General features: G+C 36.9%; 2 protein-coding genes across 2 annotated transcripts in view; both read right to left on the reverse strand.

Moving 5' to 3' along the window:
- Window positions 1–8,370: 8,370 nt before the first annotated feature.
- Window positions 8,371–22,372, reverse strand: si:ch211-151h10.2. The gene is given in 10 exon segments (NM_001045140.1): window positions 8,371–8,869; window positions 10,972–11,067; window positions 12,063–12,146; window positions 13,667–13,772; window positions 13,775–13,846; window positions 17,561–17,664; window positions 17,907–18,042; window positions 19,459–19,517; window positions 20,824–21,037; window positions 22,221–22,372. Coding segments are annotated over 10 exon segments (1,311 nt in total). The 5' UTR covers window positions 22,358–22,372; the 3' UTR covers window positions 8,371–8,566.
- A 3,866-nt stretch (window positions 22,373–26,238) lies between these two features.
- Window positions 26,239–27,231, reverse strand: part of prdm10 (PR domain containing 10) — a 39,849-nt gene continuing 38,856 nt past the window's right edge. The window contains 1 exon segment of the mRNA NM_001347687.2: window positions 26,239–27,219. The gene's annotated coding sequence lies outside the window, so the exon portion shown is untranslated.

Below are 27,231 nucleotides of genomic sequence, written 5' to 3' on the forward strand. Positions count from 1 at the left end.
TCTGGATGGCAGTCGTCTCTCCAAAGCTCTGACTTCACCCGTCAGCAATGGCGGGAGATTCTGGAGATTCCAGCAATGCCTCTTAACTGGCTTTCTAACAGTCCTGCTGGGTCAAATTAGACCGCGTTCACGTCTGGCATGCCAACAAAACAAATGGAGTGCTTTTTATTTGCATTGTTTCTTTGGTTTGATAATGAATGAGCGAAAGGTCGTGCGGCGTGGAGAAATGAAACGCTTTTGTTCAGCCGTTGCCTTACACAAATGAACTGCATCATCTCAAACACTCGCCCCGTTTGTGTGTGTGTGTGTGTGTGTTAAGTGTTGTGACATTGCATTCCTCATAGTGGTCCCGCGGGTACAGACCACCCTTTTCAATTAGAGAAAGACCAACAGGTGCAGAGGCCACAAAACAAGATGAATTAGGCAGTGAGCCAATCAAACACACACACACACACAATTTGGACATATTTGTCGCTGGTTGAGCTGCGGTTTCGAAAGCTGTTTTTCTGGCCTTCTGTTCGACATTCTTAAGACTCACTGTCAGCTGGACTCATTCAGTGCGTGTGTGTGTATGGCAAGCCGTTTTAACCATACAGAACTTGTCTTCGAATTTCCGAGGGTGAAGGGTTACCTCAATCCACATCTACCACCTGCAGAAATCGACAGCGCAATTGGGTTGTAACTTATGTTGCCAGATTGAGGTAAAAAAGGCATCGAGATCTGAATATTCGTCACTTGTGTGAGGACATAGATCTGGCAACTGACAAACATGGACAATGTTTGATGCTGCGTCCCAATTTGCATACTTCTACATCCTAAAAGTATGTAGTTTTTTGTGAACAAGAGTATGCAAGCTTTGGGACAAACTACTTCCTCAATAACAGAGTTATGTGGCTTTAGTTCAATCATCTCGATACATCATCCACATTTCTTTCACATTTAATTTCCTGCGTTAATAGAGTAGGTCAATTGGTGCTTTTTAAAACACTATCGGCTGGGTTTAGGGATGGGGTGGGTGGGGTTATCAGTCGGTTGGTCAGGGTTGTTTCTAGATCGGATATGGTTGCGGCCGGAAATTACTGAGAATTATTTATTCATTCATTCATTCTCTTGTCGGCTTAGTCCCTTTATTAATCCGGGGTTGCCACAGCGGAATGAACCGCTAACTTATCCAGCAAGTTTTTATGCAGCGGATGCCCTTCCAGCCGCAACCCATCTCTGGGAAACATCCACACACACATTCTCACACACACTCATACACTTCGACCCAGCGACCTTCTTGCTGTGAGGCGACAGCACTACCTACTGCCCCACTGTTTCACCCTAGAATTATTTATATTATTTATTAATTTCCCATTTATTGTATTTTATTAACGCCCACCCCCACCCCAACCCTAAACCCAACCGTCAAAGTAACGTAAAAACAGTAGTTGTACCGAGTATTATTTATGCCATCTATTAAATTACCCAATAAATATTTTTTTATTAACGTCTACCCTCCAACCCAACCCTAAACCAAATCATCACAGTAATGTAAAAACAGTAGTTTTAAAGAGTATTGTAAAAATATTATTTGTTGTTATACAGTTTCATTAAAAATGCTACTATAATTACTATACATATCGCAGTTCCGGCCGGCCGCATATCTGATCAAGACTTTATCGTTGGTCAGTCAGTCGGTCGGTCAGTCAGTCAGTCAACAGCAGCCTCTGGTGGATTTACATGAAAACAGCAGGCCACTTCACAAGAGAAATTTGAGATCTCAAAAAGCTTACACAGCGGCCTCTGGTGGATTTGCAAAACAACCCCCCCCCCCCCCCCCAAAAAAAAAACGTAGCTCCTGGGACGTATTTGATGCTCTCCGGAAATGTATATAGGGCTACATTTCAGAATGAGCCTGGGTTGCTCTTTACTTGACGTTTGGTTAGCGCGTCCACCATGTTTGTAGTTTGTTTACACTTATTCTCTGAGTTTGCAGTTCTAATTGTCTTTAAACGCACAATATATTGTGGGCAATATTAGCGGTAATACGAGTATGGACGGTTCTACACTTCAAATTTTTACAAGAAATAGTAGACAATCCGGGAACGTTTGGCATACTTTTTTCAACATACTACGATTTGGAACATACTGATTCTATTTTTGAATACTATTTAGGATGGATAGTATGCAAATTTGTATGCAGTATTTAAGAAAAGAGGAAAATTCAACATATGCTCATTCTGAAAACTATATATATTTCTGGAGATTGTGAATTATGTAGTCAGAATTACGTATGGCTGCATTTTGTCTTTAAAACAAATGCTACGGGGCTATATGACGTATGGACGGCTTTTCTGCTGTTACCAGTTTGTCCAGTGGCTTGTCGCATATTGTCGTTTGGTCAGTCAGTCGGCATTCAGTCGACAGCGGCCTCTAGTAGCTCTTGGAATATATTTTACGATCTCTAGAAATGTACTGTAGATGGGGATACGTAATCAGAATGAGCCTGGGCTGAAAATATATCTAAAAATCCTGACGCGTGTAAATAAATACAAATAAGGTTTTTAGATTTAATGCTGAATTGGCTTGCCATATCTCTCAGCATGGAGCACATAAATATACTTGAACTTCTCCTCTGTTTGAGATCCAGGCCCATAAAGGCATCATGGTTTATGTTCTGTCAGCATTTGACGCGCGCTGGACTGTCAGATGATGAGATCAGCAGTAGATCTTTACTTCTGAACTGATGATCTCCGCTCACTGACGCTTAAAGGGCGATTCGGGACATGAGATCAGATCAAAACGTTTGCCCGTCCACAGCGAGTCCAGAGTGCAGATCAGCTTTTTAGTGATAGCAGAGTTTCTGGCAACCACATTTCATGCCTTTTCCACTTTTTTCTGACCATAAAATGCAGTATAGGGGTTTAGGCCTGGACGAAATATGCAGAATTGATATTTAAAGACTAAAACAGACATACATTAACCGCCCACTTTATTAGGTACACTTGTCTGACTGCTCGTTAGAACAAATTTCTAATCAGCAAATCACACGGCACCAACTCAATGCATTTAGACATGGTCAAGACGATCTGCCGCAATTCAAACTGAGCATCAGAATGTGGAAGAAAGGTGATTTAAGTAACTTTGAACATGGCATGGTTGTTGGTGCGAGACGGGGCTGGTCTAAGTATTTCAGAAACTGCTGATCTACTGGGATTTTCACGCACAACCATCTCTAGGGTTTACAAAGAAAAAGAGAAAATATCAAGTGAGTGGGCCTTGTTAATGCCAGAGGTCAGAGGAGAATGGCCAGACCGGTTTCAGCAGATAGAAAGACAACTGCAACTTTAATAACTGTAACTTGGTGAATCTATGCCACAAAGGATTAAGGCAGTTCTCAAGACAAAAGGGGGTTCAACCCGGTACTAGTAAGGTGTACCTAATAAAGTGGCCGGTGACTGTATGTACTAATTTAAAGGGAGTCCATCAAAAAGTTTAAATCAGGGGTCACCAATCTCGGTCCTGGAGGGCGGGTGTCCTGCAGGATTTAGCTCCAACTTGCCTCAACACACCTGCCTGGATGTTTCAAATATACCTAATAAGACCTTGATTAGCTTGTTCAGGTGTGTTTTATTAGGATTGGAGCTAAAATCTTCAGGTAACCGGCCCTCCAGGAACAAGTTTGGTGACCACTGGTTTAAATGATCAATTACCAGTTTCAAATCCAATTTAGTTTCTTTCTTCTATTGAGATATACTGAAAAACACAGGAAGAAAAGCTTTAGAACACAGGTGTCAAACTCAGTTCCAAAAGGGCCGCAGCTCTGCACAGTTTAGTTCCAACCCTAATTAAACACACCTGATCAAACTCATTGAGTCCTTCAGGCTTGTTTGAAACCTACAGGTAGGTGTGTTGGAGCAGGGTTGGAACTAAACTGTGCTGGGCTTCGGCCCTCCAGGAATTGAGTTTGACACCCCTGCTTTAGAATATCCAACGATATCTCATAGCAATTCGTAACTTTTTTTTTGTGTGGCTATTTTGTACGAACTTTATACGATCTGATTTGTGCAATTTAGTACAATTTACTCATCATACAATGACGATAGTGTTTAGGGGTGGGGTTTGATGCTATGCCTCTTTTTAAAAATTGTATGACTGAAATTGAATGAATTAACCACTAAATTGACAAAACGTAAAATACTGACGTTTTGAATATCTTGTTCTGTGTATAACAGAAGAATTCAATTTTCAGAACCACTTGAGTGTGAGGGGTACATTTTTATTTGTGAACTATCCCTTTAAATGTACTTTTGTGGAACATTTTAATAGTAATAACTTATTCCACATCTGCACTACAGACAGTATTCATATTGGAAATCATGCAGCATTTTCAAGAGTGACAAAACTGACACAATTATTGCCTGCTGGGTCATAAAACAAAATCCCACATGAGTCTATAGTCTTACAGTATCTAGGGATAACAAAAACTTAACAAGCAGCCAAAACACTCTTGTAACTAAGTAAGATAATACAAAAACAAACACACACACACTTATATGGTTTACAAGGACACTCCATAGGTGTTATGAACTTTATGCTTTAAAAACTGCTTATTATATAGCCGCCCTACCCTAAACTCTCACAGGAAACCTAAGATAAGTCAGATTTTTAAGAGCTGTGAATTACAGTGACACAAGGTATGTCCCTGTAAACCACCTTAATAGATTATAACCAAGTCATACCCATGTCATTATACAACTTTGTGTCCCTGTAAACCACATAAACCTGTATATATGTAGCAGAGGCCATCTAGGTGCTCTAGTGACAGACGCTAGAGGCCATGGTCTTTAGCCTCCTTGGTAAAGCAACCGACTCCCATGCCAAAAGTCGCCAGTTCAATCCCAGCTCGGAGCAAGTTGGGTGGTTTAGGACCGGCAGGGTTACATATACGTGCATCTTTTAAATAATAACAATAATAAAAAACAAAATCATGGCAAAGTACTTCGTTTCTCACAGACAAACACTTTGAAACTCAATTCACTCGTCATATTCTTTAGAAAATGTCACACTGTATTGACTTCATGTTGTGATTACCTAAATAAATAAGCTTTACCTACACAACTTAATAGTAGGGCTGCCTAATATTGGAAAAATCTGACGATATGTTGTGTTTTTGTGATTATATATTGCAATATATATGCAATTTCAGCAGATGACATTCAGAAATAGTTGATTTATTTTAGATTGATTGGGATGATTTCCAAACAAAATAAATGCAATGTAATCTGTTAACAATACTCATTCATGCAATCATTTTCTTGTTGGCTTAGTCCCTTTATTAATCACACCAACGCAGGGAGAACATGCAAACTCCAACACAAAAACACCAACTGACCCAGCCGAGGCTCAAACCAGCAATCTTCTTACTGTGAGGCGATCGTGCTACCCACTGTGCAGCCTCTGTTTACAATACTAATAAACAAATTAAAAAGAGCAAATATACAAGTGAAATAAACAAACAGCGTTGATTGGATTTCAGGGCAGTCAAATCATATTCAGGTACAGAAGTTGAAAATCTAATATAAAATAACACTGCAAAGACTTTATAGTTTGAATAATTCAATTCAATTAAAGTTACAAATGGTAAAATTACTTGTCCCTGAAGGCTTTAAACTCTCTTAGGGCTTAAAAATTATAAACGTTTACTCCATTATGGTTAAACTCTGCAGTAACTACAAATGGCATGTATATTTTGAACTGTGGTTATATAATCCTGATGTAATAAACTATATAATCCCAACTCGACATTGCAGATCCCATATTGTGACAATTGCGGATGCGCACACTGCGATATTGATACTGATATGATATATTGTGCAGCCCTAATTAATATAAAAAAAAATTATACAAAACAAAATAAGTTTACTTAGACTACTTATTCAGTGTATGAATCTAAGCTCTATAGGCTCCAGAAAAGCATCCATACCCTCAGGTCGAGTATAAGTGAACATCACACACACACACACACACACACACACACACACACACACACACACACACACACACACTTAAATCAAATGAAAAATTCCTGCTAAATCCACAAAGGCTAGTGCGGAGAAACAGAAGAGCACCTTTGCTCTCATAAAGAAAACTCTTCATCTTTCGAGATACATTTTCATACCGTGTGCTAAAGCAGCCCAGCAGATTTTCCCACTATAAAGTTGATTTGGTGGAAAAGTTTGGCCGTCACCACCATGAAAAAAATGACTGTAAAATCTGTATCTGGCTGAAATAAAGAAATATAAAGTACAGATCCTGTACAGACTGGCTTTTCGCCCTCTTCATGAAGTTTGCATGCTATCTATCCTGGAATTGAAATCATTAGAATCATGAAATACTTTGTAAAGCTCTTGTTGAATTACGGAAATGGCCAATGAATGGCAGGAGAGCAGCTGAACATTTCATTTGGAGAGAAAATGAATGTAGCTTCATGATGACTCTTATAGACCCTGATGAATGGGAATCTTTCTTATACATTTTAGTACTATAACTTATCCCCATACAGTGTATAGACTCGCCAGTCTGATTTCACCAAGTAGGACATGTTCCTGCATTAACATCTATGTTAATCCAGGAACAAAATTTTAGTCATCCAATCAGAATTAAGGGCTATGTTTACAATTTATGTTACGTTCAGGCTTATTCATTTCTACATGATTGTAACAACTAGTATTCCCCTCAGATTTTGTGAATAATTTACAGTTATCATTGGGTTTTGGGGTAGGGAATAGGTATATTACATTTTCCAAAAAAATTATGTTCCAGGATCAATAGATGTTAATCTAGGATCTTGTTGCAAATCATGATGTGCTATATAGACTTCCTTTTTAGAGTGATTTGTGAGCCTTGCAGGCAGGATTCAGCTTATGTGAAGCATTATTTGTGATGAAATTGTGCCCTCGTGTGGCCAAATATGGCATGGCAAGCACTGATCATCAGACTTTAGTATACTGTGTCTGATTAATATTTCCATATTTATAATTCAGCTAATTGACTAAATAATTTAAAGTTAAAATACTACATTTTAGAGTAACAGGAGATGACTTTCGTAATATCAGATTACAAAAAATGGTCAGAAAAACAAATGTTTTCAATTGTTGATTAAAAAAACAAGTAAATTCCATCAAATATTGGATTTCTTAAGTTAAAAAATTGGCATTGTGTTGTCTAAAATGATTGTAAATATGTCTGAAAACATGATTTATGTTTTATTTATGACTAACATCTTTATGTTATGCAGACTTGGAAGAATGGTCATCTGTAATTTACTAAATAATCTAAACTGCTGATCTACTGGGATTTTTCATGCACAACTATCTCAGAAAAAGAGAAAATATCAAGTATGCGGCAGTTCAGTGGGCACAAATGCCTTGTTGATGCCAAAGGTCAGAGGAGAATGGCCAGACTGGTTCGAGCTGATAGAAAGGCAACAGTAACTCAAATAACCACTAGTTAAAACTGAGGTATGCAGAGGAGCATCTCTGAATATGTCCAACCTTGAGGCGGATGGGCTACAGCAGCAGAAGACCACACTGGGTGCCACTCCTGTCAGCTAAGAACAGGAAACTGAGGCTACAATTCACATAGGCTCACTAAAAATGGACAATAAAAGATAGAAGACAATAGAAAAACGTTGCCTGGTCTAATGAGTCTCAATTTCTGTTGTGACATTCGGTTAGTAGGGTCAGAATTTGGTGTCAACAACATGAAAGCATGGGTCCATTCTGCCTTGATCAATGGTTTAGGCTGGTGGTGATGGTGTAATGGTGTGGGGGATATTTTCTTGGCACACTTTAGGCTCATTTAGTGCCAATTGAGCATCGTGTCAACACCACAGCCAACCCGAGTATTGTTGCTAACCATGTCCATCCCTTTATGACCACAGTGTACCCATCTTCTGATGACTACTTTCAGCAGGATAACGCGCCATGTCATAAAGCGCAAATCATCTCAGACTGGTTTCTTAAACTTTGCAATGAGTTCACTGTACTCAAATGGCCTCCACAGTTACCAGTTCTCAATCCAATAGAGCACCTTTGGGATGTGGTGGAACGGGAGATTCACATCATGGATGTGCAGTCAAAAACTCTGCAGCAACTGTGTGATGCTATCATGTCAATATGGACCAAAATCTCAGAGGAATATTTCTAGTTCCTTGTTGAATCTATGCCACGAAGGATTACGGCAGTTCTGAAGGCAAAAGGGGGTCCAAACCGGTACTAGTAAGGTGTACCTAATAAAGTGGCCGGTAAGTGTAATATCCATAGAAAGTTTTTTTAATGGTTATGTACATATAATTTTAATAAAAACCCATCACTCACTATTATATTTATTATCATGAATATTACTTTATTAATTATTTAAAATGAAAATATATTAGTGGCAAGTTTACAGGTAGAAAATCCTGTCATTATAGATATCATTTTCTGACAGAATATTTAGTAAAACTGTGCATAAAGTGCATAAACCTGCTCAACAGGCTGCTCAATTTAATACAACAACATTTAAGGACATCCAACCTCCATCACAGCTGCGGTGTTGACGTCCTCCTCTTCCTCCCACAGAGCATGTTGAAAGGAGACATTCTGGAGTGGCGTTTCTGAGAGGCTTCTGGAGACTCCTGATCACTTTCTGGGTCTGAATGAGGCTGCGCTGCTTCCGGAACAGCGATGTACACTGGGACAGCAGGAGGAGATGCTGTTTGTGTCTGATCAGCTTCGCTTATTATTGTCTTTTCCTCCTCAGGAACATTTAGGCCCCTCAAGTGGATCACAAAATTTGACGTCTGCTGCTCCAAAGACATGAAATCCTCCTGGATCTCTGAAAACTGTCAGTAAAGAGAAAGAAGAAGATTCACAAAACAAATCAAAGCTTATCAAAATCAAAAATACACTCTTTTGTACTGGTTTTGTCTGGGTAAGAGTTCTGATTCCGTCATATTTTCTTCCTCTGTCAGAATATTGACCTTATTCTTCGATGCGGAAGTGCGCTCGTTTTTGCGATTGTTTTAGAACTTTCGATTTAGCTGCCTAAGGGAAAAATGACTAGGAATAATAAACGTCAGAAAACAGTCAAACTACTTGCTCTACAAACAAGCGTTTGCATGACTATACAGACAAAATAGAATAATATAAAATGAAAATATCAGTTTGCGACATCAAGCAGCCGAACGAGCTGTTTTTAACATATAAAAATGAATGGAAGTGAATGAGACAGGAAGTCTCGAGCCAAAATAATTAAAATGGCTGCGCCCGCTCGTCCGTGGAGAATAAGGTGAATAGCCTGTAAAGTGAGCATCTCAGTTTGAGTAAATGTTTATTACATGCTATTATCACCTAGCATTATAATAAAAGTTGTACAGTACTTCCTACTTTATTAAATCCATGAAGTATACTTACATAATATGATAAATACCTTCTAGCAAGTCTCATCAGTATGACTTTATTACACAGCTTTCTGGAATACTTGATTTGATTGGTCAATCACAACATTCCAAAGAATTTTATTCCTGGATAACAACCAATCAAACTAATAACACAGACTAATTAACATACTAGTGGATTAGTGAATCTGTATATATATATATATATATATATATATAGTGTGTGTGTGTGTGTGTGTGTGTGTGTGTGTGTGTGTGTGTGTGTGTGTGTGTGTGTGTGTGTGTATATATTATTATTATTAGACTAGACCATATATATATATATATATATATATATATATATATATATATATATATATATATATATATATATATATATATATATATATATATATATATATAATTATTATTATTATTAATATTATTATTATTATTATTATTATTATTATTAGACCACTTGTTTATTTTTTCCCCAATTTCTGTTTAACGGAGAGCACATTTTTTTCAACACATTTCTAAACATAATAGTTTTAATAACTCATTTCTAATAACTGATTTATTTTATCTTTGCCATTATGACAATAAATAATATTTGACTAGATATTTTTCAAGACACTTCTATACAGCTTAAAGTGACATTTAAAGGCTTAACTAGGTTAATTAGGTTAACTAGGCAGGTTAGGGTAATTAGGCAAGTTAATGTAAAACGATGGTTTGTTCTGTCGACTATCGAGAAAAAATATAGCTTAAAGGGGCTAATAATTTTGTCCCTAAAATAGTGTTTAAAAAATTAATAACTGCTTTTATTCAAGCTGAAATAAAATAAATAAGACTTTCTCCATAAAAAAAAAATATTATCAGACATACTGTGAAAATTTCCTTGCTCTGTTAAATATCATTTGGGAAATATTTGAAAAAGAAGAAAAAAATTTGAAGTGGGCTAACTACAACTGTATTCAGTATATAACATAAGTGTGTGTGCATACGTATGGGTTTGATTTAGCATAGTGTGTATTATATAGTATGATTTCACCAAGTAGGACATGTTTAGGCTTACAGTTAGGGTTTTGTACTTCTACATGATTATCCGCTATTATTTTGGGAAAAATTCACAGTTAGGGTTGTGTTTATGGGTAGGGATTAGGTATGGGTTACATTTTCAAACAAAAATTACGTTCCAGGATTGCAACACACTTGGCAGAATCACACCCACTGTAAGTTTGTGTACATTTATCTGCAAACATTGTTCAAGGTTAAAAAGAGCTTACAAGAAAAGACATAGCAAACGCAAATACACTCGCATGAAGCATGACATATCTTCGGTACACTCATGGAGGATAATATGTTTATTGGAAAAGTCGTAAAATATTTTTAGAATAAAATTGGATATTTAAGTATGTTCAAGTTTATCCACATGCATCAAGTATACTCTCAAAATGTGATATTAACTACAGTACAATGCAAATTGCATCCCCTTGGCATGTGAATGTGATTTGTATTGAATTATAAGCATTATAAGTAGATACTGTTTGTGAATGTCTTCATACCAGGTCAGAGTTTGTCTGTAATAAGTCTTTGCTCCATGTAGTTTCAATAGTGGTGCCCACAATCTCATTCAGATGCTGATGACTGCTGCGAAGGGCCTGCAAAAACACATATAACATGTATAAAATTTGCTGTTGGCAGTGTGTACTTGTATACAATAACCCATAATAATATTATACATTCCTGACAAGAGTCTTGTTGAATATCCAAGTTTTAGGAACAACAAATAATAACTTGACTTCTAGTTGATCATTTGGTATCAGAAGTGGCTTATTTAAAAGGCAAATGCCTCTAGATTACGCAAAATAAAACATGATCAAGCCTTGATTTTTGATGATTTAATTAGGACAGTAAGGTCTGACTTAAACAAAAGTGTTGTCACTTAAAATAAATAATGTCCAGTATAGAATATAAAGTCATGGTGCAGTTGGAAAAGAATTAATATGGTGTATGACTCTGCAATGACTCAAATAAATAATTATTAAAGTCATCTGGAATGGCACAGAAAGTCTTCTTGCAGAACTTTTCCTCCTCCTTCATCTTACCCCAGACATGCTCAATAATGTTCATTTCTGGTGACTGGGCTGGCCAATCCCGGAGCACCTTGACCATCTTTGTTTTCACTACTTGATATGGAGGCTGAAGTATGAGAAGGAGCGCTATCCTGCTGAAGAATTTGCCCTCTCCTGTGGTTTGTAATGCAATGGGCAGCACAAATGTCTTGATACCTCAGGCTGTTGATGTTGCCATCCACTCTGCAGATCTCTCGCACACCCCCATACTGAATGTTACCCCAAACCATGATTTTTCCATCTCCAAATTTGACTGATTTCTGTGAAAATCTTGGGTCCATGTAGGTTCCAATAGGTCATCTGCAGTATTTGTGATGATTGGGCTGCAGTTCAACAGATGATTCAACTGAAAAATTGACCTTCTGACACTTTTCCAAATTATCAACTAGAAGTCAAGTTATTATCGGTTGCTCTTACAACTGGGATTGAAGACAAGACTTTTGTCAGGTAGTGTATATATACCAATATAAAATAAACAGACCACTATTATTATTATTATAGCATTGTTTGTGTGTAGTAACCTGTAAAAGGTTTATACTGTTTTCCAGCTGTGTCCGGCACTGTTGGACTCTGCTTTTGAACTGACCGAGCTCTGTAGAAAGTCTCTAAAATACAAAGAACACAAATAAATATTCAAATATCAGTAAATATTCATTGATATGAGACAATATCAGATTTCATATGCACCCTAAAATATTGTCTCGTTCTGAACAACCTTTAATGCTGGAGAAGGAGTTGTGTTAAAATTTAGGCTGCTATATTTCAGCTGATAACTGATTTTCTGATGCTCAACCATCTAAAAGTCAGACTAATAGCATTATTTTTAACAGTACATGATTTTTTTTCTGTTAAATTTATTAAAAATCACAATAGGTAGGAAACTAGTTACAATTTGAAAGTCACAATGTATAGAAATTTTAAGAAAGAAATAATCTGTAGTAAGGTGATTTGAGGCGGAATCAAATAATCCTGAACTTTAACACAAAGAACAATTAAGAATGGTTGTTGAGGTTCTAAAACAGACCTGTTTCTGTTACACCATATAAGAATAGTTCTATTTACAACAGAAAAGATTCTGCTATTGATACATGTTTGTTGAGATTGTTCAACACAGGCTCATTCTGAAAACGTTGCCCTATATACATTTCTGGAGATCGCAAATTATGTAGCCAGAGGTATGTATGGCTGCATTTCTTCTTTAAAGCAAATTCTATAGGGCGGTATGACGTCGATCCTTCTCGTGCTTACCAGCTGACCGCTTATCTCCGTATGGACGGCTTTACCGCTGTTAACAGATTGTCCAGTGGCTCGCCATGTACGTTGGCGGCCTTGAGACGCAGAAAGAAGTTGACCACGGCGACAGGGTACGACTCTGGCGGAGAGCGGTGGGTAAAACAAAAACAGAAGCCAAAAAAATAAAATAAACAAGTAAATAACAAGGTGAGAATGTGGTCTTTTTCTTCTTCTTTGGCCTTAGTCCCGTATGGTTGCGGGGTCGGCTCTTTGGAACAAGTCCTCCATTTAGACTTTTCCATATGATAACGACTTTTTTACACATTCCGGCTGGCCTTTCACCCTCATACACTCACACACTCATACACTACGGACAATTTAGCCTACCCAATTCACCTGCAGCATGTCTTTGGACTGTAGGGGAAACCGGAGCACCCGGAGCAAACCCACGCTAACGCAGGGAGAATATGCAAACTCCTCACAGAAATGCCAACTGAGCCGAGGCTCGAACCAGCAACCCAGCGACCTTTTTGCTGTGAGGCAACAACACAACCTACAGCGCCACTGCCTCACCAAGGTGAGAATGTGGTAAAATCTCAAAACGTGGCAAAAATCAGACAAAGGCTTTTCTTTTTCTGTAATGCTTTTGAAAACACTGTCGGTTAGGTTTACGAAGTGGGTGGGCGAGTCAATCTGCACTTTTAAAAACACTATTGGTTGGGTTAAGGAAAGGAGGAGGGTGGGTCGGTCAATTAGTCAATAAGTCTACAGCTGCCTCTAATGGATTAGTGAAAACAAAAACTGCAAAAAACTTAGCTTCTGGGACGTATTTGGTGCTCTCCAGAAATGTATATGGGAGTACGTTTTCAGAAGGTTGAGATTGTTGTATTACCTCAGTGTCGGTTAGGACAGCGTGCGGCTCGTGATCATCCTGTGTGCTGTCAGGCCTCAGAGTGACTCTGCTGTGTAAATCCTCAAGCAGAGCCCAGCGCTTCTGTAAGACCTCTGAACATCACACACATTTGCATCACACTCGCGCTGAACCTGCAGCAGAGAGCGCAGAGAGCTCACCCTGTACACACACAGAGGATAACTGTATTAGAACAAGACATGATAAAACATAAATCTGTCAGCCCATCCAAACAACCTTATACACCAAGCTGATTATCAGTTTCTTTTTAGAGATGCTGGACTTATGCTAGAAGACAGCAGCTGGATATAGTAGTTATAATAAATTAAAATGAATGTTGCCACAGTACTAAATATTAGTACTAAATTTAACGGTTTGGTACCATGGAAACTTAATTTCCAATCTAGATTTTAGGCTCTGATAATGCTTTAAGTTATAGTAGTTTTATTTATAGTTTATAAGTCAGAACTATTAGCCCCCTTTTAAATTTGTTTTTCTTTTAAAAAAATTTCCCAAATGATATTTAACAGAGCAAGGAAATTTTCACAGTATGTCTGATAATATTTTTTTCTTCTGCAGAAAGTTTTATTTGTTTTATTTCGGCAAGAATAAAAGCAGTTAAAAAAAATTTTTTAAACCATTTTTTAAAATTATTTAAAATTATTAGCCTGTTTAAGCTGTTTTTTTCGATAGTCTACAGAACAAACCATCGTTATTCAATAACTTGCCTGATTACCTTAACCTGTCTAGTTAACCTAATTAACCTAGTTAAGCCATTAAATGTCCATTTAAGCTGTATAAAAATGTCCTGAAAAAATATCTAGTAAAATACTACTTACTGTCATCATGGCAAAGAGAAAATAAATCAGTTATTAGAAATGAGTTATCAAAACCATTATGTTTAAAAATAATTTTTTTTAAAAAACCTCATGAATTGAGAGAAAAATAAACAGGGGGGCTAATAATAAACCTCAACTTTAAAGACTTCAACTGTGTACCTGTATAATATTTTAAATATATTCATTCATTCGATCATTTTGTTAATCCAGGATCGCATCGTACTTTGCAAAATCATGATGTGCTATATAGACTTCCTTTTTGGAGTGATTTGTGAGCCTTGCAGGCAGGATGCGGCTAATGAAGCATTATTTGTGATGAAATTGTGCCCTTGTGTGGCCACATATGGCATGGCAAGCACTGATCGTCAGACTATAGTATACTGTCTCAATAATATTTCCATATTTATAATTCAGTTCATTCATTCATTGTCCTTCGGCTTAGTCCCTTTATTAATCAGGGGTTGCCACAGCAGAATGAACCACCAACTTATCCAGCATATGTTTTACGCAACGGATGCCCTTCCAGCTGCAACCCAATACTGGGAAATTTTAAATATATGTATTAATGAAATATATGTAATAATAACAAGATGTACTAAAGCATTTTTTAACCATTTTAGAATAAAACAACACATTTTTTCATAGTAACTATATGTTTTACAAAACAACATATTTTCTCATAATAACGATTACGTGTGTGTACAGTATAATAACAATATATAAAATAAAATTAAAGGTCACTTAACTAAAAATATACTTTAAAAGAGAATACTTTTATGCTTTTGATTGCTGACACATACATACTATGTAAAAACATACTATTATACAAAACCCAGGCTCATTCTGAAAATGTACCCCCATATACATTTCTGGAGAGCGCCAGAAATTATAATTTTTTTTTTCCAGTTTTTGTTTTCGTGAATCCACCAGAGGCTGCTGTGTACGCTTTTTGAGATCTCAAATTTCTCTCACAAGTGCCGTTTGTGCCTGGACTTCTCGCGTAAATTCACCAGAGGCGACTGACTGACTGACCGACCAATCGTTTTAATAGAATTTTTTAGATTTTTACCACATTCTTAACCAGTTATTTACTTGTTAAATTTATTTTTTGTGTCTGTTTTTGTTTTGAAACCGTTCTTCTCTGGACTCAAATCCAGTTGTAGTGGTCAACTCCTGTCTGCATCTCAAGTCCGCCGAAGTACATAACAAGCTACTGGGCAAACTATTAACAGCGGAGAGCGAAAAGAAACGGTGACATACTGCACTGTAGCATTCGTTTTAAAGACAAAATGAAGCCATACATAGTTCTGACTACATAATTAGCGATCTGCAATGTATATAGGGCTACGTTTTCAGAATGAGCCTATTATACATGTACAACGTAAAGTGTATGTTTTAATAACTGTATTTTATCTATCATTTAATATATAAGAAACATTTTATGTATTTTAGATGCACTGTATATCAAGTTCATCCATTGTAGCAAATGTGTAATTACAAAAATATAATGTAACTACATAACACAAATGTTTCAAATACAAAGGAAAATCCATTTAAGCAACACAGGCTCATTCTGAAAACATAGTTCTGTGTAGGTTTCTGGAGACCGCAAATTATGAAGCAAGAGGTACGTATGGCTGCATTTTATTTTTTTAAACGAACGCTACGGTACGGTATGACGGCTTTTCTTTTCGCTCGTACCAGCTGACCGATTACCTCCACGTGGACGGCTTTTCCACTGCAACCAGTTTGCCCAGTTAGCTCATCAAGTACGTCAGCGGACTTGAGACACAGAGAGGAGTTGACCACGATGACAGGGTTCGAGTCTGAGTAAGAACGGTTCCAGAAATCGGGTAAGACAAAAACAGACGCCAAAAATTAAATAAACAAGTAAATTGCTGGGTGAAAATGTGGTAGAAATCAGATGAGGGCTTTTCTTTTTCTAAATGGTTTTTGTAAACCGTTGGTTGAGTTTAGGGAAGTGGGTGGGCGGGTCAATCGATAAAACTGGCTGGGTTTAGGGAAGGAGGAGGGTGGGTGGGTCAGTCAGTCGATTGGTCAGTCAACAGCGGCCTCTGGTGGGTTTACGTGAGAACAGCAGGCACAAACGGCACTCGTGAGAAAAAAAGAGCACACAGCGGCCTCTTGTGATAACAAAAACTGCCAAAATATATACCTCCCAGGATGTATTTCACAGTCTCCAGAAATGTATGAATGACAAAACTACGTTTTTAGAATGAGCCTGGGTTGCATTTAAGGGTACTTTATTTCACAATAAATGCTTGTCAGCACAATCATCAGTACACTTTCTGTATTTTTATGAAAAAAAAACTCTAGAAGTTATTTAAAAATGTATTTGAATAATACTACTCAAATAATGTTCAAATAAATGCATTTTTTTCATTAAATTTTGTAAAAAAATACTTAATTAAGCAACAAAAATGTTTACATTTGTATTCAAGAATATTATTTTAGGGGGGACACGATGGCTCAGTGGTTAGCACTGTCACAGCAAGATCGCTGGTTCGAGTCCCGTTCAGTTGGCATTTATGTGTGAAGTTAGTTCGCGTGGGTTTCCTCAGAGTGCTCTGGTTTCCCCTACAGTCCAAAGACATGAGCTATAGATGAATTGAATAAACTAGAGTATGTGTGTGCATGTGAGTGTGTATGGGTGTTACTGGGTTACAACTAGAAGGGCATCCGCTGTATAAAAACATATGCTAGATAAGTTGGCGGTTCATTCCGCTGTGGCGACCCCTGATGAATAAAGAGACTAAGCTGAAGGAAAAAGAATGAATATTATTTAAAAGTACAATATATTACTTTTGCAGTAAGTAAGACTTTAAAAGCATGAAACTGTTTACATATTTGTCATAATGGCGTGCAGTTACATTCAAGACATATTCCCATGTCAGTCGGCAGTCTTACATGACAGAATGTGAGGTGGAGTTGAATGTAGACAATTACAAGTCTGAGGAGCTTGTGACAAAGGGTAAATATTTGTCCTATGTATGTGTGAAGATCAGGCTCATCTCACCTGTCCAGCAGGTAAGAGCGTATCTGATGAACTCTATCTTGAAGTACACATTTCCTCTTCTCTTCCTCATTATGAACCCTCCTCTGGAGTGCCCGAGACACTGCCTGAATTAAAAAAGACAAACATTTTTGGTATGTTAAACGTCACTAATTCAAGTCTATCAGGATCAACAAGAGAGTTCAGTTTCCAAGGGCAACATAATTATAAGTGCTTATACTGTGTATTGTGCTTGACATGAGAGTGTAATGACTGCTGACATGTTAATGACTATTTATTGCGACAGATAGTCAGGGCGGGCCTGTGGAGCTTCAGAGGTGTAAATGAGGGTGATGCTTCACAGACGAACCTCCAGTCTGGTGACGAGTGCTCGTATGTGGGGCTCACTGGAGTCCGGCAGCGGCTCATAGAGGAGAGACACGGCTAATCCATCAGCAACAACACTGAGCTGTGAATCCAGATCACCTGCATCCTGTGCATTTATACTGAGACAGAGAAGAGGAATCAACAATGTTTTTAACCAACTCTAGAATATATCTGTTAATAAACTAATTTCATTTAGCTTGTGATTTTTTGTTTGTTTAGTGCAGAAAATTTGACTAAAAGTGACTTTTATGGACATTTTTAGTAGTAGTTTGAGGTGTAAAAGCACCTTGAAACAGTATATTGAACATATTAATGATAAGACAAAAATGGGTCATGAGTAGGGCCAGATGGAATCTGCGGACATTTTTTGCTATTTCTGCAGAGAATTTTTATAAAAATCTGCGGATTTCTGCGGAATGATTTTGGGAGTATCATAACTAAAACCTTAGGGTGCTTTCACACCTGTGAATCGATTTAGTTGTTCTGAAACAGAGATTACAATTGTTACATTGTTGCTCTTTGCTCTTGGAGCGGTTCGCTTTCACACTGCAAAGTTTCTAATTGGACCAAAATAGCTAAAACAAGTCACGTGCGAGTAAACTCTCCTCACATTGGTCAGAGTGTCAGGGTTTATTTTGCAGAGTCCCGCGCCCGATGTCTCTGAGGAGAGATGCGGTGGGGAGGGGTGAGAAGGGTGCGCGACGTAGCCTATTTAAGGACCGGGAGGGAGACGCGAGATTACCGGGAGATCATCACTCGTTTGCGGGGTTGCGAAACTTCCCGCCATACTCATAATTCTCTCTTCATATAGCCGTAAGCCTATTACATATCCATAAAACACTGTGATATAACCGCTCCAGGGTTCGTTTCAATCGAGCCGAGACCACCTCATTCAAGCGATCTCGGAGCGATTACTTTGGCGCGGAACAGAGCGCGATTGCCCTGTTCACATATGCCAAACGAACCGCGCTAACTGGGCAAACGGGATACGTTCCGAAACAAAAGTGTAGGTGTGAAAGCACCCTTAATATATGTAATAAAAAGTAATACCTTTTTAACTTTTATTTAATGTTTAAAATGCAAATCCAATTATATTCACTTTATTTGGTAAACAAAGCAAGTCTCTCATATAATATCTCGAATAAAAGACAGAAAATATGACTGTACAAACTGCATTGTACATAAATCTGATGAACATTTTCATATTAGTCAATAATATCACTTTAATTAATAAAAAAACTAAAGAAATATAATTTACACACGTTTACTTAAGTAAACAAACAGAATTAATGATGGCTAAAAATCTGCGAAAATCTGCGGAAAATCTGCGGAATTCTGCGCGTGCAGATTCCGTGTGGACCTATATGAGCTGCAAGTACTTTATCTGTTATTGAACCTTGTTATTTAATTAAAATCACTAAAGAGATATGAGAATATTGAGAATATCGAGATGAGAATATATATCCATATGAGAATATCGAAAGTGAGCATTTTGTATATTATAAAGGTTGTGTGTAGGATTGGATCTCTCTTACCAGCCCTGCAGGTTCCCAGCAGTTTTTTCGACGATAATGTCAACATTATGAGGCAGATGCTGTGAAAATTGAGCAAAACAGAAATATTTACTTGATTAGAACTTGGTAAGCAAAACTAATGTTTTGAAACACATTTACCTTTAGTCATTTAGCAGATGCTTTTGTACAAAAACTTAAGAGGCAATACGTAAGCTGCGTCCAAAATGGCACACTATACACTCATGCGCTATGTACTTTTGCACTTACACACTCAACAGGATAGTAAATGTAGTGTCATCCCAAATGGAGCACTAATTTTTTTTACTAGGTGGAAATAAAAACCGTTTCCCTGATGACGTTTGACGGTCGCCAAATCAGTGAAATAAACCAGTGGTTCTCAAAGTGGGGGTCGGGAACAATGAAGGGGGGGTCGCCTGGTGATTTCCAAAAATCTACTTATTATTATTATTAGGCCATAAGAATTACCATATTTTATCCATAACCAACTGAAGAGAAAAAAACGTTTATAGTTACTATAGTAGCTTATTTACTTGTTCTCTTGGATTGCGACCCCTGGGGTAAATACATTATATTAAAGACAGCAATAGCGTCAGATGCAGCAGATTGATTTTATAACACCAGGTTAAACTTTCTGGCCCATTTACAGCACTGACATACATAAAAAAAATGTTGGTCTATTGGTGTGTGTGTGTGTGTGTGTGTGTGTGCCATTGCATGCAAGTTTTCTGTATTTATAACCACCTCAGAGGATATTGGGGGTCGCGAGTCACTGGCATTGTTATTTTAGGGGTCGCGTGCTGAAAAGTTTGGGAACCCCTGAAATAAACGACCGAATTATCAAATAATACCTGCCGTGAGTATAACCGCATTCTCCATCGGGAGGCGCTATAATCACTCTCGTAGGAGAATTTTGCTTTCATCATCCAAAATAAATAGTTATCCAACATGTGCGCCCGATAGCTCCGCCCTTTCTGATACATGAGCAAACCTGCGGCCGTTAAGTCTGTGAAGTGTCCATCATTAAACACACGGCTGAATGAGTGCATCATCCGGGTAATTAAAGTGCACTTATTATTTATAGAGTTTTCACTGTGAACGCACTACAGACACTATTCATACTACAAAATGGCGTAGAATAGTGCATAAGTATGCGATTTGGGACGCAGTGAATTTTTTTAGAATATATGAAGTGATTGTATGTGTCAATTAAAGTGTCAGAGAGATGAAAGAGTGTGTTTTAACAGGTGGACTGTCAAGCCCACTCACCTGTGTGAGGCACACTCAGAATAGCATAATATTTTAAGGTTGTTGTGTAGTGTGATGGGAGCATTTGAAAGCACATCCTAAATAGAACATTAGACTGACCAGCTTTAAGCTTTGTCTATGCTGGAGCAGGAAGCGTAAAGCTAAAGCACAGAGAGCAGCGACGGCACACAGCAGCGCAGCTAGGAGCAGTCGAGCAGCAGCTTCAGTCAGACTGACAGAGGGGTGCAGAGGAGACTCTTCCTGAATAATCATCCACACCACTGCGATCGGAACCAGACAATGACTCCATCTCGGCCAGTTACTCCAGCGCAGGCTGGAAACAGAAAGAAAATTATTATATTGGCACAACTGACAGAACTCTGCCCTGATTTAGAAAATGTATATGAAAATGTAAATGATACAGTAGTCAGTATGGCAAAAATATAATTGAGAAAAATATGCTCATGTTTATTTATTAATTATTTCTAAATTGTAAGTTATATATTTATTTTACATTCATATTTCAAGCCATCTGTAGAACAAACTCTATCCTTTCCGTATGCACCAGACACTATCAACACTCCATGTTTCTGGAAAATATTGTACAATTCTGAGTGTGCTCCATACTGGTGAGTGGGCTTGACAAACCACCTGTAGAACACACTCTTCTCCATATGCATAAGGAAAAAAACTAAACTAACTAAAGCTCGTCATAGCATTTATATACTGCTAATCTGATGATTTGAAGTGCTTATTTTCTATCCTCACTTGTAGGGTTCTTCAGTTTCTGCTAAATGCATAAATTTAAATGTGAATGAGCAGAACAATCAACATCTATTTTCAAAAGTGAAGTGACGTGTGGCCACGTATGGCGACCCCTACTCAGAATTTGTGCATTTAATTAATCACAGTACAAACACACACACACACACACACACAGAGGAGTGAATACACACACAAAGCAATGGGCAGCTATTGATGTGGTGCCCGAAAAGCAAGTGGGTGTTCGATGTCTTTCTCAAGGGTCCCACCTTAGTGTGTTGAGGGTAAAAGAGAGCACTTCATTTCTCCTGCAACTACAATCACTGCCAGAAATCAAACCCACAACATTCGGAGTACAATTGTGACTTTCTAGTTAATATTGTTAAATTTGTTGTTGTTTTTGGAGCAATCTTTTGCTTTTAAACAAATTACTTTAGTCGGTGATTAAATTAGGTCAGTCACTTGTTTGTTTTTGAGGGAATCAGCTGTTTTGATTGAGCACGCGGAGGAAACACACGCTAACATGGGGAGAACATGCAAACTCCACACAGAAATGCCAACTAGCCCAGTCAGAGCTCGAACCAGCAACCGTCTTGCTTAAAGGCGACAGTGCTAACCACTGGGCCAACCGTGCCGCCACGTTAAGTCTCTTAATATTAGTGGCCTTTGATTTCAGTATAATATGAAATAAACACTTTTACTTCAAAATATGATCTAAAGCACATTTAATTCCACAATTGTTTCTGAACACCCACCTCATGGGTCTCCACTGCCCTGTAGGGGTCTGCTCCACCCCTCGGCTGATCATCTGTTTGTCCACCACCTGTTCATGCTGTCCTGCTCTGCTCTTCTGCCAGCAGCTCCACACATGTCCCACACTCAGCTGAGGCATGTATCCTCACAGACGTCCTGCGGAGAAGTGTTTGGGTTCCTCAAACCATGCCGTGGAAACTGAACACTGGAATTTCTGGTTGTACCAGTCGGTCCAGCAGGTTTAATTCATCAAACACTAATGTTTATTGTTGTCCATGTTGGGTTTCAAGAAGAGTATGTAAGGAATGCAGTGAGGGAAGTCAGGCGCTGCCCAACACACCTGTGCCAGCTGATGCCACTCCCAGATCTAATACACACACACACAACACACATCACAGTGCATGACACAAAATATACAGCTTTGAGTATAATATACACTTACCGGCTATTTTATTTGGTACACCGTACTAGTACCCCCTCCAGAACTGTCTTAATCCTTCGTGGCATAGATTCAACAAGGTACTGGAAATATTCCTCGTAAATTTTGGTCCAAATTGACATGATAGCATCACGCAGTTACTGCAGATTTGTATATTTAATCTTTTTCTCACCATTCTCTGTAAACCCTAGAGATGGTTGTGCATGAAAATCCTAGTAGATCAGCAGTTTCTGAAATACTCAGACCAGCCCGTCTGGCACCAACAATCATGCCACATTTAAATCACCTTTCTTCCTCATTCTGATGCTCGTTTTTTACTGCAGTCTTGACCATGTCTACATGCATTGAGTTGCTGCTATGTGATTGACTGATTAGAAATTTGCATTAACAAGCACTTGGAGAGGTGTACCTAATAAAGTGGCCGGTGAGTGAATTTACATCACTTGCACAGTGAAAGTAGAAAAATTAAAATTCTTAAATATACAAGTGTACATTTGTATTGTTGGCCTACTTTCAATTTTAAAAGTATAATAAAAATCAAATAATTATTATTAATTAATTAGTTAAAGAAAATACACTGCAAAAAATGCTTTTCTTACTTTGATTTTTTGTCTTGTTTCGAGTCCAAATATCTAAAAATTCTCAAATCAAGAAGAATTTACTAGATAAGCAAAACATATTGTCTTGTTTTGAGAAATAATATGCTAATATTAAGTGAGTTTTTCATTAAAACAAGCAAAATAATCTGCCAATGGGGTAAGCAAAAAAATCTTATGTCAAAAGAAAAAACAAGACTATTTTGCTTACCCCATTGGCAGATTATTTTGCTTGTTTTAAGGAAAAATTCACTTAATATTGGCATATTATTTCTCAAAACAAGACAATATGTTTTGCTTGTCTAGAAAATTCTTCTTGATTTGAGAATTTTTAGATATTTGGACTCGAAACAAGACAAAAAATCGAAGTAAGAAAAGCATTTTCTGCAGTGTAATGCTTACAACTGACTAACTATATTTCCTAAAACACATAAGTATGCACTTAAATTTATTTATTTTTTATGTGCACTTTTAAAGTTTTGTTAATTTCAACTATTTAGGGTGCTAACAAATACAATCTATTACACTTTAGAGAAAATTCAATTACAGGATAAACAGAGTTGTTGTCTTTAAACATTGACTCTGAACTGCTGAAACGAGTCATCAGTAATTCCAGTTTTAAATCTCTAAGCTATTTCTAAACTTCAAATGAATTAAACAAATCAATAGAGACAGTCGATTGTTTTGTTTTTTTACTTGAATGCATGTAATGCTTTAAGTACCATAACATAACTAGCACAGTTTTAGTTTCACTTTTTGTTTCTCTAAATGTAGAAATAACAGAATTTTGTAACACTTTATTATAGGATGCCCATGTTCTGTAAATACTATTGTATATTCAGTGCACTTTAAGTCAAATATCAAATTCCCTGACCGTCCCTGACAAAAAAGATGAATTTCTGTGAACCAATAAAAATAAGGTAACTGTTGTGCTTGTGTTTTAATAATGTAACATTAAAATAATATGTTAAAATATTAGCAATACACAACAATTCCCTGACTTTCAATGTCAGGAAGAGAGCTTTAAAAATTGCATGATATTCCAGAAATCACATGACGCGTGGGAACCCTGTATATTAACTACAATTAATTATGCATAATTACCCATAACACCCTAAACCTAACCTAAATTCTAACCTTTAACATATAATATAGTAATAAGTATGTGTAATTAATTCATGTTACTCAGTAGGTAAATAAATAGCTATACTGTGAAGACACCTAAAGTGTAACCAACAATTTTCCAAGACGTCTATGTATTTTGTATTTATTTATAGGAAACTGCCACAAAACTAGTAAATTTTTGCCACAAAAATGTAATCTATGCAAAATCAGCTCAAAATTGTTGTCGGTGTCAATTCTAACAATATTCTAACACAAGTAATTGTGTGTTTTTCACCTGTATTCATCTCTCTCCCTGGTTGAATCTGTGAGACCCTGGTCCAAAGTCAGTAATGACCACCTTAATGTATAAAATAGGACAGAAAAAAAGATTTAAACTTCACACATCGGCAGCCTTGAGGTTTTAAACTGTTTGAATGTCAAAGCAACTACTAGAAATGTACAATATCTACATCAAACATCATATTATGTTTGTTGATTTTGTTTGCTATGAATATCTACCGGCATGCACTAAATTCCAGGGGTTTCATTACCACGACGTAAAATGGACATGGCTCGGTCGGTGTTTAGGAAACGCCCCCTTAAAAACAATACTGAGAGAGAGGTCTGATGTTACTGTATATAATAAAAAAATGATCAACTTAATGGGCTAACTGTTACATACCATATTGCAGCGCATTACGAGTTATTTTGATAACTGGGTTGTTACTGCTAACATTAGCTAAGCTGACGAACACAACAGTAAATTATGTTAACGTTAGATGAAACTCAATTGCACACTTGATGTATGAACAGCTCGGTAACTTCCTTGGGTCCTTTTAGAAAGTTTTTTCTGCATCTTTGCTCCACCAGGGTTAATTTTTTTCCATCTTCAAGTCCCTCACAGTCGGTTTGAATTTGACAACGTTAACCGTTTTCAATTGCGCGCTCGCGTTCACGAACCATCCAGTTTCTGTGGTTTCAAGATAAATAAAAATATTAATAGCCGAATTCAGAAATTAAAAATGAATCACGTAACAGTTTTAAATAGTGACATTATATTAGCCAACAGTATAAAATGTGTATCACCATACTGATTTACTGTTTATTTATTTTTGAATGAGAGCTTAACGTAAATGTTTTACTTCATTCAATTTCTTTTCAGCCTAACTTTAGTCCCTTTATTAATCAGGGGTCGCCACAGCACTGCCATGTTTTTACTTAAAAATGCGGTAAAACATATTATGTTTTTTAAAATAATAAAGGATATTTGAGCTCTTTAATCCCTCCGTAACTTAGAAAAAAACACCCCAAAGATCAACAATAGTTTCTGACTATGTGTAGAATAAATTGTACATAAATGGGTAAATAATATAAAATATTCATCTGTAAAAACCACTATGAATAGAACTGTATATTTCTGAAAATGCGTTAGAAAAGGAACATATTATGAAAAGCCTAAAAATTGAACCGACAGCTGCATCAAAAGTAGGCCCCACATTTAGTTTGCTTTTTGATAGAGCTAAAAAGATGAAAATATCATTGACTGACCTTATCAAAACTGCCAAGAGAGACATCAGATGATGTACAGTAACTGTGTTGTATTCTTCTCTCATTAAAATAAAAAACTGAAATGGCAGCGGTGAGGAAACAGCGGTGAAGCAAACACAGAACGTTCCCCTAACATTGCCAGATGGTCTCATTAGGTTATTTTTTTCAGCATTTACATAAAACAAATGAGTCGACAGCATTTCCAAAATTTTTTAGGTTTCCTTAAAATCTGTTCTCACACTGGCATAAAAAAATCACATGTTTAGCCCCTTTTAAAGTAAAGAATAAAAAGCCAAAATTTAACATTTGAGGATTGACACTCCATGAAGACATCAAGTGTACAAAAGCATGTTTATTTCCCATCACTTAGGGACAACAGGAGACACCAACCCAGAGACACTGAGGCGCATGACTGTACAGAAACCGTCAATAATTACAACAATACTTACCATAGTACACATACTCATTTTTACATTGTACAAGTTTATTTCAGTATAAATAGCGTATGTTGAATAAGTTTCCCTTTTTCAGGTTATAAAGATGCAGCAGTGCTTCACTGATGGATGTGCAAAACCCAAATAAATACTAGTATGTCCATAAACACAACTTACATGGCAAACAAGTTCTCCAGTCATTAAAACAGATAACACACAGAATAATGGAAATTTAATGGGAATTTTTGTGTTCAGTCTTCATCTGAACATTGTTCTGGCTGGCGGCTCCTTCCATTGACCTTATTATGGTTTTATTTTCCTAAATTTGGGTTTTGCTTTCACTTTTATTGGTTATATGATATTTGAACTACTTTTTCAACGCTGAATTTTAATATTGGAGACATGTGGATGGACATTTCATTCCAAATCTAAATAATAAGTAATATTGAAATTGCATTGTGAAACCCTTTATGCCAAACATATCTAAATCCAAACTGCAATGGATAGCGTGTCACTTTCTCTATGCAAAGTATATCCCACTAGTCCAAATATATAAAATTTCTTAAATCAAGAAGCATTTTCTTGACGAGCAAGAAATATTTTCTTGTTTTAAGAAATAATGTCAAAATAAACTAAGCTTTTTTTTAATAAAAGTAAAATAATCAAGTAAAAACCAAAAACTATAATATTTTGCTCACGCCATTGGCTCCATTTTGCTAATTTTAAGGAAAATCTTGCTTAATTTTGGCATATTATTTCTGTAAACCATACAATATTTCCTGCTCATCTAGAAAATGCTTCTTGATTTAAGTATTTTTACATATTTAAACAACAAACAGGACAAATATATCTAGGAAAAAAAAAATATATATATATATATATATATATATAT

The sequence above is a fragment of the Danio rerio genome, chromosome 18 (genome assembly GCF_052040795.2).
Source record: "Danio rerio strain M-AB ecotype USA chromosome 18, GRCz13ab, whole genome shotgun sequence".
NCBI classification, from domain to species: Eukaryota; Metazoa; Chordata; class Actinopteri; order Cypriniformes; family Danionidae; genus Danio; species Danio rerio.